At 42.4% G+C, this 18,651-nt stretch overlaps 1 protein-coding gene across 4 annotated transcripts in view; it reads left to right on the top strand.

The window, feature by feature from the left end:
* The first annotated feature begins 475 nt into the window (after nucleotides 1-475).
* The window catches only part of mak (male germ cell-associated kinase), a 98,164-nt gene continuing 79,988 nt past the window's right edge, over nucleotides 476-18,651 (top strand). For 2 of the 4 annotated variants that reach the window (XM_079406914.1, XM_079406916.1), the window contains exons 1-5: nucleotides 476-650; nucleotides 2,667-2,895; nucleotides 8,457-8,511; nucleotides 14,614-14,735; nucleotides 15,163-15,242. In XM_079406914.1, the coding sequence (XP_079263040.1) occupies nucleotides 2,795-2,895; nucleotides 8,457-8,511; nucleotides 14,614-14,735; nucleotides 15,163-15,242 (358 nt within the window). In that variant the 5' untranslated portion in view covers nucleotides 476-650; nucleotides 2,667-2,794. The remainder of the gene's footprint in view (nucleotides 651-2,666; nucleotides 2,896-8,456; nucleotides 8,512-14,613; nucleotides 14,736-15,162; nucleotides 15,243-18,651) is intronic. The other 2 variants (XM_079406915.1, XM_079406913.1) reach the window with 1 other exon arrangement.

Here is an 18,651-nt window from a genome sequence, read left to right as displayed (position 1 = left end):
TGATCACATTTATACTGAGAAAAACATTGATGTTAGGTAAAAGGCATCTAACTACATTTAGATAAATTTTAGATGTGTAAATAGCATTCGTTTTAGCATTTTTCTTTTACACAAATTATGATTCTCCATTTTCAATAAAAATAATTTTTATATTGGTCTAATTTGAATTGGAAGATACTGATTACCCCTTAGCGAGCTGCTAGTAATTCAAACTAGTTTTAACATAGTGCATGTTTATGCATCTGGAAAGTGAGCATATTGCGCCACCTGTCGGTGAAACATCTCGGGATATCACGGGGTCTCGTTTTGTGGGTGAAATTGGTCAGTTACGCTGGGTGTTTTAAAAAGACATGAAATTATGATTACATTAAATGAGACCCTGCTGTTATGCTGCATGAAATACCTGAATTCATGAAAGTCACCGCAACCGAAGGAGTTAAAAATGATTTGAACAACAAACCCCATGAACCTTTGCGTATCTACGTGACTCTAGACTTCCGGCTGGCTGTGTGTTGTTAGCGGTCGCGAGTGTCGGTTGCCAAGGTGAGGATGGATCACAGCTCTTTAACAGAGAGATAAACTCACATACTACATCTGTCATATCTACAGACACAGGCAACGACTAACAGGGAGGAGTGCCATCACAACGGGTGAGTTTGCGGTGTAAAATTACGCGGAAGATCATGCGAATGAGCATAACATTTGCAGTCAACCCAAAAGAGACAAGTAAAAACACATTTCAGATTAATAATGGTGAATAATAACCAATGACGCAACTCTAGTGTCTTATTAAACGTCTTTATGTTGCAGTACTAATAAATAACATTGAGGGTTGACAGATAATGCTGGTAAGTTAATGTTTGCAGTCTCGGAACCCTCGTATATTCATGTTTCTAGTAGCATTCTATGTTTATAGGGGAATTTCTTCCCCTATGTTAATTCACACGTGTTCATCTTATTGAGTGACCTTGAGGACCATCTTAGCTCCTTGCGTCCTCTGTAGATCCACTAGATCTTCTTAACCAGATTAACGTTACTTACAGAGGTCTGTTTGTGAACCTTTACTCTGTTTCCCATACGGAACGCTGTTACGTTTGGCCTCATGTATTTGTGCATATTTATAATGTATTGGGATTAACGTTAAATGTCAGTGCAGTGTTGTTAGATGTGTGTTTTCTGTGTGCTGTTAACCTAAAATGTTGCCCTGCGCTGGTCAAAATCTCCTTTTATGTGAAGGTCTTTTTATTAAAGTGAATATCATGCAGTCTTTGAAGAACATAAACAAGAACATTGGAAATATTTTACCCCCAGTTTGCATTACTGTGTGTGTGTTCATGTTAAAATATACACACATCTACAAACTGTTCAGAACAGTTTATTTAAAATCTATTTAGAACCATGCTAATAACTAACTAAACTAAATAAATTAATAAATCTTAATGGTCCTAACACATGCTTAATGTTCTATGTCATCTTTGTTTTGATTTTGGGGTTACATAATTTGTGAGGTTTACCCAATTTGCACGAAGCTACTTTTTTTTTTTTTAACTATATTTGTTATTGCAGGACAAATTGAGATCATCATCAATTTCCTATGTTCAGTTATTGGTCATTGCTCATTACTTTGACAAAATTAAAATGTGCAGTTTGCTCTGCCTGTAAATCCCATTGGCTGCTATTTGATGGATGGAGAGCAGTTCTAGTCACAAAAGCGTGACCATAATAAAAGATCTTGTTGATATCTCACTGGTGTGTGTAATCTTGTAGCCTGTCTGGCTCATTTACCCCTTAAGACTGCTGTATACTCTAAAAAACAAATGTTTAACATGATCCCTTATCATGCTAACAGAACAATGTAGAATTACAAGAGGAACAATTAAAGCAATTGATGTACTTTTGCAATAACCACTTTTTTTTTTGGGTATGTGTTCAGTTGTAGTGTGCTTTCCCATGCAGCAATAATGCAGGAACACATGAGATGGCATTTCTCAAATAACCAGTTGAAGCCTAAAATACAACATTGAGAAGGTTCACTGCACTCACAAGAGTGTATTGTAAATGTTTGATTGATGTATGGTGTTTACTTTTAGAGATCTCATTATTTGTCTACATGGGTAGTTGTCCCGTGGTGTGACATGCTGTACTCCATAAAAAAAAAATAGACATGAAGACATTAACTGTTCATGAAGTTTTCACAATCTTATATTAACTGAGAGACTACATGGAGCACTTAATAAAAAGGCAAAACGGTGATCAAATAATGAAAACGTAAAACAAGTCATGACCATTTGCTTTATACATTAGTATCAATATTATAGTTAGAATAAAATCAAAGCCATTTTTTTTTTTACTTTGGAATCTTTAATCAAAATGTCATAACTTGTTGGTCACAACTTCTGTTTTATGGCGATTATACAGAAACTGTTGAAAAATGAATCAAGGTCAATGGATAAGTTATTTTTTAAACTCAATAAACAAACAAACTATATGCAAACTGTGCACAAATGCACTAATTGTTCTTCAAATTAATTGGACATAAGTAAAATGTGGATAATAAATATATGGATTAATGTCAATTAAATTACATTTAAGCATCATGATACAGTACTGTTACTCTGTAGACACAGTAAACAGCATTGTGTTCTATTTTCTGTATTTGTTTACAGTGCCAATAGTGGGATGGAGTGGTGTTCACTGCTTGACTTCTCTTAAGCTCATCAGGACAGATATGATCAGGTGATCTGAGAGGAGAGACGTCCGTCTGTCAGTACTGTTTCTTTGGGTGAGAGTGAAGATGAACCGTTACACAACACTCAAGCAGCTAGGTGATGGGACCTACGGCAGTGTTCTGATGGGGAAAAGCAATGAGTCTGGAGAGCTAGTAGCCATCAAAAGGTGCGTCAAACAATTAGGCTGTGTCCAAAACCAAAGGCATCTGTTTTGCTCTTCAGTTCATCAGTGCCTTAGTAGTCACTTTGACTTTGTATGAAGAACCCTTCTAAAGAAACTTAGGCTTCCAAGGCACAATAATATCTGATGATATTGATACATGTTTTTATTCTCTTACGCCCGTTTCACACCCCAAGCGTTAGCGGTGCGTATTTTTTTTGGCGTGCATGTTAACAAATGAGTGCATTCACACCGGGAGCAGGAGCAGCGCGTGAGCAGCAGTGCCGCGATTGTTTCGGCGAGTCTATTTTTGCTGCGCCGCTTACGCTGAATTAAAGTCACAGTGCATTGTTCTTGATCAAAATTGACCCGATTAACATTAAAAATTAAAAATTTCACCATAAAATCATGTAAGTGATGTGTTTGTGTTTCACAATCACCATATGAAAAAATGCACAAAAACACATCACTTCCACGAGTTTTTGCCCAAACTTCAAAGGTCTGTTAAATTTGTTAGCTTTAATATTTCTTTTTCAATTCAATTATTCAATCCAATTACACTTTATTGTTGGAATTCTTTCCAAAATTTGTTTTGGATCTCACAGCGTGTGTTTCACATCAAGTCACATCTATAATTACCAAACAAACAATACAATAGACACAACTTAATACAAAAAAACAACAGTATATACTAGGGCTGTGCGATTAATCTAAATCGAATCGCAATCGCGATTTGAGACGTTGCGATTTGCTAATCGCAAAGCCTGCGATGTGGACGCAATATTACTCTGTTCCAGAGCATATGCATGACTGCCAGCCTTGAGTGGTTGCAAGCTGCTTTATCGGTTCTGCTTTCAGTACTGGAGAATAAAAGATACATTTTAGATGCTTTTATTAGTAGGCTACATGAACGTTATCCTACACATTTTACAGACCTGCCAACCTGTACGCATTTTGCGTAGCGGGCACGCATTTTGACCTCAAAGTACGCAGGTACGATTTGTCACTTTAAACTACGCAAAAACCTTGTGATGCCTTTGTGCAGCACAAACCAATCAAGCAACAGCAATGAAAGAGCACTTCGGCCAATCATAGCTCTGGGTTCATTCCCCATCTAGCAACTAGGATGACTGACAAATGTGTAGACCTATCATTAAAAAGAGACCACAAATAGACAGCAAAACAATTTTTACCCCTCGGTCTCGTACCTTTTTTATGGAAAGCCAAAGTGGTCATAAACGCCTGCTCGGGCGTCTGATTGCACACTGACACGTCAAAAGTGTGCGACTTGACAGCAAACCGCGCATACTGGACGCGCGTTTGCCATGGGGGGGGGGGGTCTCAGGAGGACATAGCGGACACAACATGACTGAATCGGGCAATGAAGTCAGCACACGCTTTTGACGTGCCATTTTGAGAACACTACAGAAAGAGCACGTTGTTTTTGCCTGTGTGGATACTTCAAAAGACATTTGCTCTGCCTGTTTGGTTTACCTGTTTACACGTTCAAAACATGCGTTTTTTCCGACTCCAAATGCACGCATTCGACGCCCATTTCCTGTTATGATAAACGAACGTCAAAAACGCACATTTTTGGTGACTCCAAAGTGCGCATCAAGAACGCGCATTTTATAGGAAATCACACGTCAAGGACGCGCGGTTATGTGTATCAAAACACGCGTCCTCGACGTGTGATTTCCTATAAACGACGCACGTTCTCCATAATCCCAAAGCGCGCATCCAGTACGCGCGGTTTGCTGTCAAGTCGCACGCTTTTGACGTGTCAGTGTGCAATCAGACGCCCGAGCAGGAGTTTATGACCACTTTGGCTTTCCATACTTTTTTACTCCGGCCGTCTGATTTCTTAAAAGAGGACAGTACACACGGTGCTTACAACTAAGGTAAACGGGTTGGGGTGGATGTGGAAAGTTAAAATATTGAGTTGAGTTAACTAAATCCTCTGGAGTCGACGTGATCGCATTGATATTCTAGACGAACTGTGAATAGAATAAAAACACGTTCATATTCAGTCAGATCTGCTGCGGTTTATTTGTGTTCATATAGCTGCACTCACTGAACAGCGTCCTAATATTAGGGCTTTTAGTCCAAAAAAGTGCACGTACTTGGATAAATACTGATATATTTGCACTAGAGCTTCGCCCCTGTCTAATAAACCTTTAAAAAAGTCTTACATTCAGCTGCTGACAGAGCAGACAGTTACCATGTTTGAGTAACAGCTTCAACTACACAGTATTATTTCTGTATTACAGTCATTCATAAGTTAATAGTTCAGATATAAACGCTGATGTTTATGGTAGCGATCAAAATAGACCTTTTGAAAGTTAACTGGCGCATCAAATAATGTTTGTGTCAATTGCATTGTTTCGCCACTAGGTGGAGAAAAGTGAATTAAAAAATTTATTTGTGATTGAATCAAGAGATTAGTTTAAAAACACAGATTCATCCAGTAAAGAAACAAGTGAAGTATTTATGAGTGAGACATTAAATCATTCATTCAAACCACTTTTTCATCATTTTAATATGAACTAAATATATTAGAAATACATATTAATTTAAATGTTTAATAATTCGTTCAAATTAAACACTTTTAAATACACTGCAGCAATGATATTTTGTCACACATTATTTTGTTTCGTGGGAGAATCGTGATCTCTGTTTGAGACAAAAAAAAAACCATGATTCTCAATTTATCCAGAATCGTGCAGCTGTAGTATGTGACTGAATGCAGACCTTTGGTAAATATCTAACATGAATAACGTTATCCTAACACTACATAATTTTCAAGCTAGTTTGCCTTTTCACCAGGCATTTAAGTTGGCAAAGTAGTGTAAAGTTATGTGCTATTATCTTCAGAAAAGTGTGTGTGTGTTCATGCATTGCAGCTAAAAAAAAAAAACATGACATCAGATGAGGACACTTACAGGTAGAGAGAGAGAGCAGCAGACCTAAAAAGAAACCAAAAAGAGTCCATGCCCCACAGCAGTTCCTCACAAAAAAATATCCTGATATGATATATCCCCCCCGTTGCGATCACATAAGTGGTACTCCAAAAAAAATTCAAAGGTTGGCAGGTCTGCATTTTATCTCTCCAACAGTGGCTCACGGTGCTCTTTTATACTCACCGTCTCGCACTCGGTTCTGCTCAGCAAGTCTCTCACGAGCGCATCTGGCAATATGGACAAGGCCTGACGCTATGGAATGCCAATGTGGTCATAAACGCCTGCTCGCCTGCGTCTTGGATGCGCGTTTTGCCATGAAAACGCGCGTTCTTAGCGCCTGGTTTGGGATTATGGAGAATGTATCAAAACGCGTGTCCTCGACGTGTGATTTCCTATAAAACGCGCGTTCTTGACGCGCACTTTGCATTCACGACAAACGCACGTATTCGACGCCCATTTCCTGTTATGATAAACGCACGTCAAAAACGCGCGTTTTTGGTGACTCCAAAGCGGACTCCGACACGCGTTCTCCATAATCCCAAAACATGCGCTAAGAACGCGCGTTTTCATGGCAAAAAACGCGTCCAGGACGCGTGGTTTGCTGTCAAATCGTATGCTTTTGACGTGTCAGTGTGCAATCAGACGACGGAGCAGGTGTTTATGACCACTTTGGCTTTCCATACGCAACCGGTGTCAACTCGCGCCTGGCTCTGCGTTTAAAATGAATGAATGTAAATTAAGTTAAATTAACTGCTTGCCAATTTAATTTGGATGAAATTAAACATTCAGCACATTTCCCACTTGTTCTTAAAATCCCAAATACTTAAAAATGAATAAATCAGCCCGTGTAACATGTAATACTTTAATAATTGACTAAAGAAATACAGTTCTTTATTTATAAAAAATAAACAAATCTTTCCTGTGAAATTCAGTAATTCTATAAAAGTAGTAATACCATTATAATCTTCCCTGCAGAAAAAAAACCACACACAAAAAAAGTAAAACCCCTCCCAAAACACAATAGAATTTATGGATTTAAGGGTTGTAATGGGAATTTTACTGGTTGTAATGTAAACTATAGTGGTGTCTACTGGTGTCTATTTATTTGATGCATTCTATTGGTGGGATGTAATCTAGCAGTTGGCAACCAATAGAACAACAGTAATTCCTATTGAAATAATGCCCAAAACAAAAAGGAATTTTGTAATGGTTTTTATGGAAAGTATAAGAATTTCTGTGATGGTTTCTATTGTTTGTTTGTTTTCAGCAGGGTAACAATACTCATACTGTGCTGCACATTATTGATTACTATTGAGCTGAAGCTTGACTTTGCAAATTTACAATCGCAGATCAAATCGCAATATCTGTCAAAAAAAATCGCAATTAGATATTTTCCCCAAATCGCACAGCCTGTATTATGCATTGTAACACTACAATGCATTAGAATAGTGAGTCCTTTCTATTTTCCAGAGGCCTATTTGAACCCCCAATTATGATTTATTAATTTTGCAGACTGATACACAAAAGATTTACGTAACACAGCCAATTAAATATAGCATATGCAACTCTAAGCCTTCTGTTAGATGGCAAAAATTAATATTCTTCATATAAAATGTGAGAAGGGTCAGACATAATTTTTCCTGACAGGGTCGGCGATTTTTTTGTATCTTGAAAACTTGGCTCAAGTTTATCATGTAAACTACCTATATATAATATATGTTATTTATATGTGTGTGTGTGGGACAGAGGGGAGGGGGACATGGTCGCATCACAGAGTATGCTGGCCATATCATACATCAAAGCACATGGCACACAGTGTTTGGAGGAGAACACTGGGAAATATGACAGAAATTACGATACTCGTCTGAATTGCAGTACAGTTCAGCTGCACGCGACAAACACTGCCAGTATGAAAGCACAATGGGCGCGCACTGCTCCTGCTCTGCATACGCACCGCTTCTGCACCGCTCACGCTTGCGGTGTGAAACAGGCGTTACTCTGTTTAGTAATAAAAACCATTTTAGTGGTATGGTTTACTGTAACTGCTTGTGTTTTTCCTCCTGAAGTGCCTAATATTAATCCGCTTCTTCGGTTTGTATGTTCAAACCTAAGATAATTTTAGTATTACTCAAACCCTTGACATTAAAGCTGTTCCAAACAAACCAAAACAGCATCTGTACAGACCTGTTCCAATATGTAACTATACATTATATTGCATTCTTTTGTGATCTCTTTATAGTGAGGATCATAAAAAACCTGCCTCATACATACTTTCCTATGGGATTCGTGTGGGAAGTGCAAATTCTCCCAAGACACGTCTGCTCAGTGAATGGGGGCTAGTGGTGTAAATTATAAATGCCCCTATTACGTGTAGTAACTGTGCAGGAACAGGCAGTCACTATGCAAATTGATAGCTGTGTGACGGCGAAAGCAGTGAAAGTGGCCAAGCCTGCCTCTGTATCAGCTCTGCTCTCTCTTACATAATTCCATGTGGACTTTCAGACTCAGGTCTCATGTAGTCCTGTATATCAGCTGCTGGAGAGTTTACCTGAGCAGTTTGTTGGTAATGAAACCATGGAGATATATCAGTCATTGTTTTTCTCACAGAATGAAGAGGAAGTTCTACTCCTGGGAGGAGTGCATGAATCTGAGAGAGGTCAAGGTATGATCTCAGAGGACACATATGAAGCCTTCAGTAATCATTTAAAGGGGTCATCGGAATCAAAATTCACTTTACATGTTGTTTGAACATAAATGTGTGTTGGAAGTGTGCATACATCCACCCTATAATGATTAAAATCAGTTTAAAAGTTATTATTATTATTATTATTTTTTTTTTAAATCCCCTTTCTCAAATCAGGATGTTCTGCGATTCCTGTCAGAATGACGTAGTTCTGCACAGGCCGCTCCCACGATAGTTGATTGACAAGGCCATCTTACCTTAGACTGTCCACCATTGTGTCGACTCCGGTACAGGGGAAGACAAGAATGTCTCCAATTAAGCGATTGAGGTGTTTTGTTGTTGGATGTAATAATGAACATAGCAGTCGTCATTTACTCCCAACATCTGAGCCGCTGAAAATGCAGAGGATTAACGTTACTTTCGTTTTTGAAGGGAATGCATCCTCCGATCTGCCTAAATGCGTCTATGTTCGCATGAATCATTTGTGTCACCTCCAGAAGAAGTGAGTATAAGGTTTTTTTATGAATCTTTGCTAATCACCTTTCCTAATAATGTGCTAGTTAGCAAGTTCCATGACGAATGCAGCTAAAGTTCACAATCTCATGAGAACGGCTCGTCACCCCACGAAAGAGAGGGACAGGGTGAGCAGAGCTCATTAGCATTTAACAGGTCGAAACGGGTCGCTGTGAACAGAGCTGTTTTTGACAAGGTAAAAAGGGTGTTGTTTTACACTACCATTGAGAAATTTTTACCAAAGTATGTTTTAGACTTTTCTTTAAGGTCTTAAAGCGGTGTTCCCTGTCGATACTTCACTCATACTGCGGGGAAAACTCCTTTTTCTCCGAGGACTGAAGACTTTTTCAATCACGCAGTGTGACTGCACGGCCATTGGTTCGTGCAGTAATAAAAAACGAACCAATGGCTCGTCAGCGGCGCTGCACGAGCCTATGGCAGCAAAGCCCGCCAGAGCCAGCCGAAAGGGGCGGGGTCATCTGGCTATATAAGCGGGCGCTTCGCCATAGGAAAACCGATCAATTCTCCTTCAGCGACGACTTCTTTGCTGCAGTGTTAATTTTGGCAGGCATTTTTGATTTAGTCTTAGTCTTTATCTTGAGACGAAAAAGCTTAATAGTCTTAGTCACATTTTAGTCATTTGAGTCTTTCATAGTTTTAGTCTAGTTTTAGTCGACGAAAAGTAATTGCATTTTTGTCAACTTTTAGTCATTACTTTTAGTCAAACTGCAGTTACCAACATTTATTTTGGTAGCTATTTTATATGTAGTATTCAAGCAAAAACAGTCATCAATTCTTCTCTCTTTAGACCAAATCAATTAAGCTTAGTTATGAGAAATTTGAATCAAGGATTGAATTTGGAAAAACTGGTATTTTTCAGATACAGTAGGTTTACTTAACAAGTATAAATTTATTTAACATCTTTTGTTGGTTAACATTTATGACACAGATAATTAGGAATGCTGTCCATTTAAGACGGAAGGTATGCATGTAATAGCCTACTGACATACATTCAGTTATCACCCACCTGTTTAAACTCACTTAAACCATGACGGACTGTATTTCCGTGAGATACTCTACATGATAGACATTTGGACTGCTGTGTGTGTATTTGAGCACTGAGAACTGATCGTGTGCTGTATGAGAACTGAAGAAGTGGAGCGTGCGCGAGAGAGAGCACTTCTATCTAACACCTTCACTAACTTTAGGTTAATCGACAATGAATTGTGACTCCCGGGAAAAATGGGACGTCTGGTCACCCACTCCCTAACCCTTCGGGTGCTGAGGCCATTGTTTCAGATCGCTAGTTCGCGTTTTGGTAGCCTATCCGTCCACTGCGGCTGCCATGCAAACGCACCTTATCCAATGACAGAGATGCACATTTTGAAAGACAAGACCGTTAACTTAGCCTATAGGATGTATTTTGAATGTCCGGTAGTCCTCAAATAACATTTTAGTCCCGTCTCGTCTTGTTAATGAAGATGTGGCATAAATTTTGTCATAGTTTTTATCATCAGATATTAGTTTTAGCTCGTCAACAGAAAAAAGTCTGTTTTTCTGTCTTAGTCACAGAAAAAAGGTTCGTTGACGAATATTTTTCGTCGTCGACGAAATTAACACTGCTTCGCTGATCCAGGTCTCCAGACGCTCGCCGTTGAAACGTCTCGCTGCGGATTGGAAGGCTGCCTTTTTTCCTGCTCCCCGCTGATCCAGCCCGCTTCGTCGAGCGCTTCAGCGATCAAGCAGACGCCAGCTCGTCCCCTGCTGCCATCCGGCGAGCCTTCAAGAAGAGCAAATTTCTTCTAAAAGAGCAATCGCGGCGTTGTTGCAAATGCCGCGCCGTCAGTGCGTCTCGTGCAGACTTTCTCTGCACGATGCCGACGGCCACTCAGAGTGTGTTTGCTGCTTGGGTAAATCCCACGCAGAGGCCGCTCTGAGTGAGATGGAATGTTAATATTGCATGAACATGTGACTCGTGACTCTGCGCGCTCAGATCGCTTTCTTTTCAGAGAGCGACTCCGCCTCTCGCGCCCTCCCGTTTTCTTCCTCCCAGGGACCTGGTGGGAAAAAACGGCGGGGTAAAGGGCTTAAGTGCTCAGCGGCGAGCGAGCTCACGCCGGCTCAGACCCCGCGTGCCTCGCCCCCGCTATGCAGGCCAGGGATGGATGCCGAGCTCTTCCGCATCATCTCTAAGGCCGTTGACGAGCTGGGTTTGGAGTGGTCTATGCCGGAGGAGCCCACTCGTAGTCGTCTGGACAAATGGTTCCTGCCGGGGCGCCGCACGGCCCCTTGTCAGCGAGCTTCTCCGTTTTTTCCAGAGGTCCATGACGAACTTACGAAGTCGTGGCGTGCTCTGTATTCGGCCCGACTCCGCTCTAACTCTTCTTCTGCTCTCTCCTCAGTGGATGGCGCCGAAGAGAAGGGCTACGAGAGGTTGCCCCCTCTTGACGAAGCTGTGGCTGCGCACCTTTGCCCACTCTCCGCCATCGGATGGAAAGCAAAGGCTGCTCATCCCTCCAAGCCTTGTAGGACGGCTTCCGCCCTCGCCGGACGAGCATACTCCTCCGCCGGGCAGGCCGCCTCAGCGCTTCACTCCATGGCTGTGCTCCAGGTCTTTCAAGCCAAACTCCTCCGGACCATGGACGAGTTCGGGCCGGATCCTGCAGTTCTCAAAGAACTACGCAGCGCCACCGACCTGGCTTTAAGAGCTACCAAAGCTACAGCGCAGTCCATTGGGAGGTCAATGGCCAACTCAGTGGTGTTGGAACGCCACTTATGGCTAAACCTCACTGAGATTAAAGAGGCTGACAAGGTCCCCTTCCTCAACGCATCGGTCTCCCCTGCGGGGCTCTTTGGACCTGCCGTCGAGGGCTTTGCAGAGCGATTCACCACGACTCAGAAGTCGTCCCAGGCTATGCGACACTTCCTGCCTAAACGGTCCAGCTCCGCAACGGCCGCCAGTCGCCCCAAGCCTGCTCCAGCACGACAGCCAGCTAAACCTCAAGGGCCCTCCTTTTGAGCCACTGCAATCTGCAAGCTTAAAAACACTGTCGCTCAAGACCGCTCTGCTACTAGCGCTAGCATCGGTGAAGCGAGTAGGTGACTTGCAGGCTCTCTCTGTAAACCCTGCCTGTCTTGAGTTTGGGCCTAACGACTCTAAGGTCGTCCTAAAACCAAAACACGGCTATGTCCCTAAGGCGCTCTACACTCCGTTTAGAGCCCAGGTTATTACGCTCTCTGCGCTCCCCTCTTCTGAGGAGGACTGAGAGTTCAACCTTCTCTGCCCGGTCAGGGCATTGAGAATGTACATTGAGCGTTCCGCTCCCTTTAGGCAGACGGAACAACTCTTTGTTTGCTTTGGCGGCCGCACCAAGGGGTCTCCGGTCACAAAGCACAGAATATCTCGATGGTTAGTTGATGCTATCGCACTAGCATACTCCTCCTTGGGCCTCCAGAGCCCCATTGGAGTGAGAGCCCATTCCACTAGAGGCGTGGCCTCTTCTTGGGCGTGGTCTAGTGGTGTGTCCATGGCAGACATTTGTGCAGCGGCCGGCTGGGCCTCGCCGTCCACATTTGCCAGATTCTATAGCTTGGATATCCCAGCCTTATAGGCTCGGGTTCTCTCTGCTTAGAGGGCACACGCCTGTCTTAAGCGGTCCCCTCAGGCATTGCCTGATTCTCCAGGAACGCTCTTGGCCCCATTTCTGGTGCTGAGGCTGTACTTATGACCGTTGAAATGATTTCTAGGCTGGACTGACCTCTAAGAGTTTGGTCCTCATGCCTCCTGCAGGATTCTTCCTGCTTATAATTGGTCCCTCTGAGCCTTATTGCTCAAGGCCAGTTTATGTTTGTCGTTTCTCTTCATGGCATGGCGGGATTGTATTTGTTCCCCATAGCGTCTAGCGACGCAGTACGAGTGAAGTATCGACAGGGAACGTACTCGGTTACTAACGTAAGCTTGGTTCCCTTAGATACGGGAACGAGTACTGCGTACTATGCCATGCCATGCAGCTGCATGACTCAGGTCGTCGCTTCAGTCGAATTGGCCTGATTTCCTATGGCGAAGCGCCCGCTTATATAGCCAGATGACCCCGCCTTTTGGCGGGCTCTGGCGGGCTTTGCTGCCATTGGTTCGTTTTTTATTACTGCACGAACCAATGGCCGTGCAGTCACACTGCGTGATTGAAAAAGTCTTCAGTCCTCGGAGAAAAAGGGACTGCGTCCCCATAGCGTCTAGCGACGCAGTACTCGTTCCCGTATTTAAGGGAACCGAGGTTACGTTAGTAACCGAGTACGTTTCTCTGCCTTTTTTTCTGTTGCGGCACAGTTTCGATATCTAAAAAATCCCACAGCACACCACTAAGCATTAAAAATAAAAGACGTTTTTTTTTTTTCAATAATTGAACATGCGTCATCAGAGTTGGTATTATGGCTTTATATATGATCAGACACTCGCACTTAATTTCTGAAAATCATACTCGAATGGAGTTAACAAGGTTTTTGACGACCTTATTAACTCCCTTTAAATCTGCGTTTTGTCCATCATTAGAACGGCCGCATCTTACGTTTTCATCAGTTTGCAGGTTATAAAGTTTATTATAGCTATACGGGCGCTCAGTTTCTCTTGTTCTTTAATACATTTGGCCAATATTTCACAATATAAAAGACGAACCGCTATGCACAGGATATTTAAAATGTATAAAAGTGTATTGGCTACAACTATACAGCAAATGCTAAGACTCTTCTCTGCTCTTTAAACACACAAAAACATTAGCCTTTATAGATAGCGTTTCTTGGGTAAAGGAAACGCTGTTCTTATTCAAACATCAGTTCTTTATTTACCCTTGCATTGTGAAGAAGTAGATGTCTGTCTTCAAACTGCGCGTCGCGGCACTTCATTCTGAATGGAAGTGGGGTTATGAGGTTTGACTGACAATTTGAGGATCCAATGGCATTACAAGGTTTAGTCACAAGCTCTTTTGAATGCTTTTCATTGATGAAATATTTGTAAATCCCTCAAACCGACAGAACGATGACAAATAGCACTGATTTAAAATAATAATAACGAAATATGATAGAGATAAGGAAGTTTTTGATAATTTTCCAGTGGTTGGGAAACACTGCCCTAAAGTATATCAACTTGAAAAAATGGCCATCCGATGACTCCTTTAAAAAATGTACATATTTACAGATACTGTCTTTGTCATGGAGTACACTTGTTTGTTCACACAGAGTTCACAGTTTGGCCGTTCTTCTTTCCTTAAAATGATGTATGTTATCCATTGTCACTTTTTATGGAATATCCTGCACAATGATATTTGAACTAAAATTAAACTTTAAGATTATACAAAGCGCACAGTCAGTTACTGAGATAATCATTGTTATTGGGTACATAGTTGTTTTTTTTTATTCTTGTCCCCAGCCATGATGTTGCTGAAATTGAATGTTTTGTGACTCAAAAATTGTTGTCGCAGCTGGTTAAGACACAGTGTAAATGGACACAGACACAACTTTAAAATCTGGGGGTTCATAGTGTTTCTGCTGGTATTCTTTATTTCTGTGTTGCAGTCACTGAAGAAACTGAATCATGCTAATGTGGTGAAGTTAAAGGAGGTGATACGAGAGAATGATCACTTGTACTTTGTCTTTGAATACATGAAAGAAAACCTCTACCAGCTCATGAAAGACAGGTATGAAGAGATTCCATATTCCATCTGCCATTTACTATTGATGCCTTTGATATACAACTGAATAGTTCACCCAAAAATGGAAATTCTGTTATCATTTTCTCACCATTAAGTTGTTCCAGAACTTTGAGTTTCTTGCTTCTGTTGAACATAAAAAAGTTATTTAAAAAAATGTGGGTAACCAGTTGCTGGCCCTCATTGAATTCTGCAGTATTAAAAAAATACTATGGAAGTTAATGGTGACCAGAAACATTTTAATTGACCAAAAGAACAACTTGATGGTGAGTAAATGATAACAGAATTTCCATTTTTTCCATTTCCAACTATCCCTTGAAGTCAAACTTAACCTTGGTTAAAACATTTTGAAATGGTTGTCACTGTGCTTGATGAACGCCATTTTTTGACAGCTATGCTGATTCTCTGTCCCCAGAACCAAATTGTTTCCAGAGTCAGTCATCAGGAATATAAGCTTTCAGATATTGCAGGGACTATCATTTATTCATAAGCATGGTAGGTCACAGGGGCATCATATTTGTGCCCAACAAACTAGAACAACTAAGTCTGAGTGCAGTATCAGATGTCTGGGGACCTTAACTACAGACTGAATCTTGTCTTCAGCTGTTTCTGCTGAAGACTCAGTTGTTCTCTTATCTGTTTGGTGACAGGATGTGTGAGTATCTCAGCTGCTGCCAAAATGCCATAAATCCCATAAAACCTGAAATGCCCATGATTTCCCTTCAGACGCTTCAGTATTATAAGCAGTTAAAGGGATCATATCATGTTAAGGGGAAGTTGTGGCCTAATGGTTAGAGAGTCGGACTCGTAATCCAAAGGTTGTGGGTTCGAGTCTCGGGCCGGCAGGGATTGTAGGTGGGGGGAGTGAATGTCCAGCGCTCTCTCCACCCTCAATACCATGACTGAGGTGCCCTTGAGCAAGGCACCGAACCCCCAACTGCTCCCCGGGTGCCGCGGCATAAATGGCTGCCCACTGCTCCGGGTGTGTGTTCACGGTGTGTGTGTGTTCACTGCTGTGTGTGTGCACGTTGGATGGGTTAAATGCAGAGCACGAATTCCGAGTATGGATCACCATACTTGGCAGTATGTCACTTCAATTCACATGTTTATTAAAATATATTTTCCCCCTCTGAAGTTCACTGATAATGTCATTGCCTTTAAGCTTTCCATGTCAGTGCCTTATGTAGGCTATCCTCTTGCCATGTGAAATGGATAACAGCACTTATTTGCAAGATGTCAGGTCGCTGTTGCCTTCAGTATAGTTTTTTAATTGATCAAACCAAAATGATCAGGATCCTATTAAAGAAAAATTTCAGTTACTCCATTCTAAAGGCTATTTCACCTTGCACCGACAAACGCTGATTAATGGCAATGGACACTTTTGTCAGATCAGTGCGTTACCCTTTTTGGCGAACATGCTCAGTCGCCATTCATTGGGTCAAGGAATATCTGATAAGTGACATACTTTAATCTGGTGATTGTTGCTGTTGGTGGAGTGTGAATTAGCCTTACTGTTGATATTTATCAGAAAGATATGAGGAGAAGCAGGTGCTCCTCACATCCTTTTGACAACAACCTTTTGACAGATTTTACCACATTTTACATTGTTTTTAATTTATTTTTTTCTTCTGATGAAAGAAATGCAAACATTAAGAAGAAAGCCAAAATATTAAATGTCATGGATGGTTATTTACTAGAGATGTAACAATATCAAAATATCACGGTACGATAATATTGAGATATGAAGTCTACAATACAATATTTATTATGATTAAAAAAAAAAAAGAACAAATGAAGAATTGGAAAAACAAAGTAAAATTATTCTGTCTAATGCACTTTGAGAGTTCAAAATTAAGAAAAATTAAGTTCCCTTTTAGTCTGTCTCGGAGACGTCACGTCGCTGGCCGACGAAATTGGGGATCTCGCTAAAGAGACCAATCTACTTTGAGTGTAAACTAAACGAGCCAATGCACACTGGTATGCGATGATTGCATCCAGCTGCCGCTGATCGCAGCGCGAGTATAAATAGGCATCAGGTGCAACACATACTCAACTTTTCACTTCGGAGCAGAGCGATATCTCTTCGTACTGCTCCTTCACCAACTCTTTGATGAAAAACTCAAGTTCAGCAAAATTGGGGATCTCGCTAAAGAGACCAATCTACTTTGAGTGTAAACTAAACGAGCCAATGCACACTAGTATGCGATGATTGCATCCAGCTGCCGCTGATCGCAGCGCGAGTATAAATAGGCATCAGGTGCAACACATACTCAACTTTTCACTTCGGAGCAGAGCGATATCTCTTCGTACTGCTCCTTCACCAACTCTTTGATGAAAAACTCAAGTTCAGCGTGCTTTTGGGAGCATCTTTGTGTTGGTGGGATGGCGCTACAGCGGCGGTAGTCTTCCTTTGTCGAGTGGGTTGCACACATCAGGCTGTATCACCCTCTGTTGCAGGCGGCCATCTCCCCTGTGCGCTTCAGCACATTAAAAGAGCACTTTTCCCTAAAAGAGCACGGGTGGCGTGTCTTTTTAAAGTCGACGTTGTCTCTGTACAAACTCGACATTGCGTCTTTGTAAAGACAACGTTGCATCTTGGTATAGATGATGTTCCACCCGTGCGGTCGTTACCTGGCGCCGGGTGATTGTCACGATCGCTGCCTCATGTGTCTGGGCATTAAGCATGTGGAGGTAGTGTTCGTGGATGAGTCATGTTCTCATTGCAGGAAGATGATCATCTCAGCGTTGCAGACCAGGCTCCATTACCTTGAAAAAGGGGTGGAGTTCCACTGAGTGGCCAGATTACTGACTCGGCTCCTCAGCGAAAACCTGAGTATGCATAGGGGTGGAGTCTACCTTGATATATTTCTCGTCCTGGCGGCAGTCAGGCGGGGGCTACTTCAAGCAGTAGCTCAGGCAGTCTGGGAGTGACAGTGATGGCAAACCCTCCAGAAAACCAACCCTCGGGGGACAATCACTCCTCTTCCACTCCTCAACCAGTCAAGCTGCCAAAGGAACATGCTGGGCCCTCTACAAGGACCACCTTCGGTACTCCTCCTGACGATCGGATGTCGATCGCTGCATTGGAGAGTGAGCCGGAGCTTTCTGGAGAGGAAGATTCGGCTGTGCTGCCACCCTCTGGGGCGGTAGCAAAGCCTGAATCGGATCCAGAAATGACGCCTATGCTTTTCCGGGCTGCCGAGAGGGTAGGGCTTTAGTGGAGCTCCAACGAGTCCCCGAGCCCTCGAGGTTGGACGATTGGTTTCTCGGGGTGGCCCGCGCTAGTTCTCAGCGCTCCGCCCTGGTGCCTTTCTTCCCAGATGTGCATGAAGCGCTTACCAGGTCGTGGACGGCACCTTTTACTGCCGCTACCCAGCTCGTCTCGTTGGCTCCTGCAGACCATCAGAATCGGCTATGCGATTCAGTTCGCCCAGCGTCCCCACAAGTTCAGAGGCATCCACTTCACACCAGTGAAGGCAGCCGATGCTCATGTCTTGTGTGCGGAGATCGCAGTCCTACTGGCAAGGGATGCAATAGAGCCAGTCCCTCCAGCCGATATGAAGACAGGGTTTTACAGCCCCTACTTCATTGTACCAAGAAAGGCGGTGAGTTGCGACCGATCTGTCTTGACTCGGGCTCTTCACCGGTTACCTTTCAAGATGTTGACGCAGAATCGCATCTTCGGGTGCATCCATCCCCGAGATTGGTTAGCAGCAATTGACCTGAAGGATGCGTACTTTTGTGTGTCGATCCTTCCGTGCCACAGACCACTTCTGCAGTTTGCGTTCGAAGGATGTGCATATTAGTACATGGTCCTGCCCTTCAGGCTGTCCTTCTCCCCCCGTGTCTTCACGAAAGTTGTGGAGGGGCTCTTGTTCCCCTTAGAGAGCAAGGTGTTCGCATC

The sequence above is a fragment of the Barbus barbus genome (assembly GCF_936440315.1).
Source record: "Barbus barbus genome assembly, chromosome: 44".
In the NCBI taxonomy this organism is placed as follows: domain Eukaryota; kingdom Metazoa; phylum Chordata; class Actinopteri; order Cypriniformes; family Cyprinidae; genus Barbus; species Barbus barbus.
Note: the sequence above shows the minus strand (reverse complement) of the source record. Positions and strands in the feature narration are given on the sequence as shown.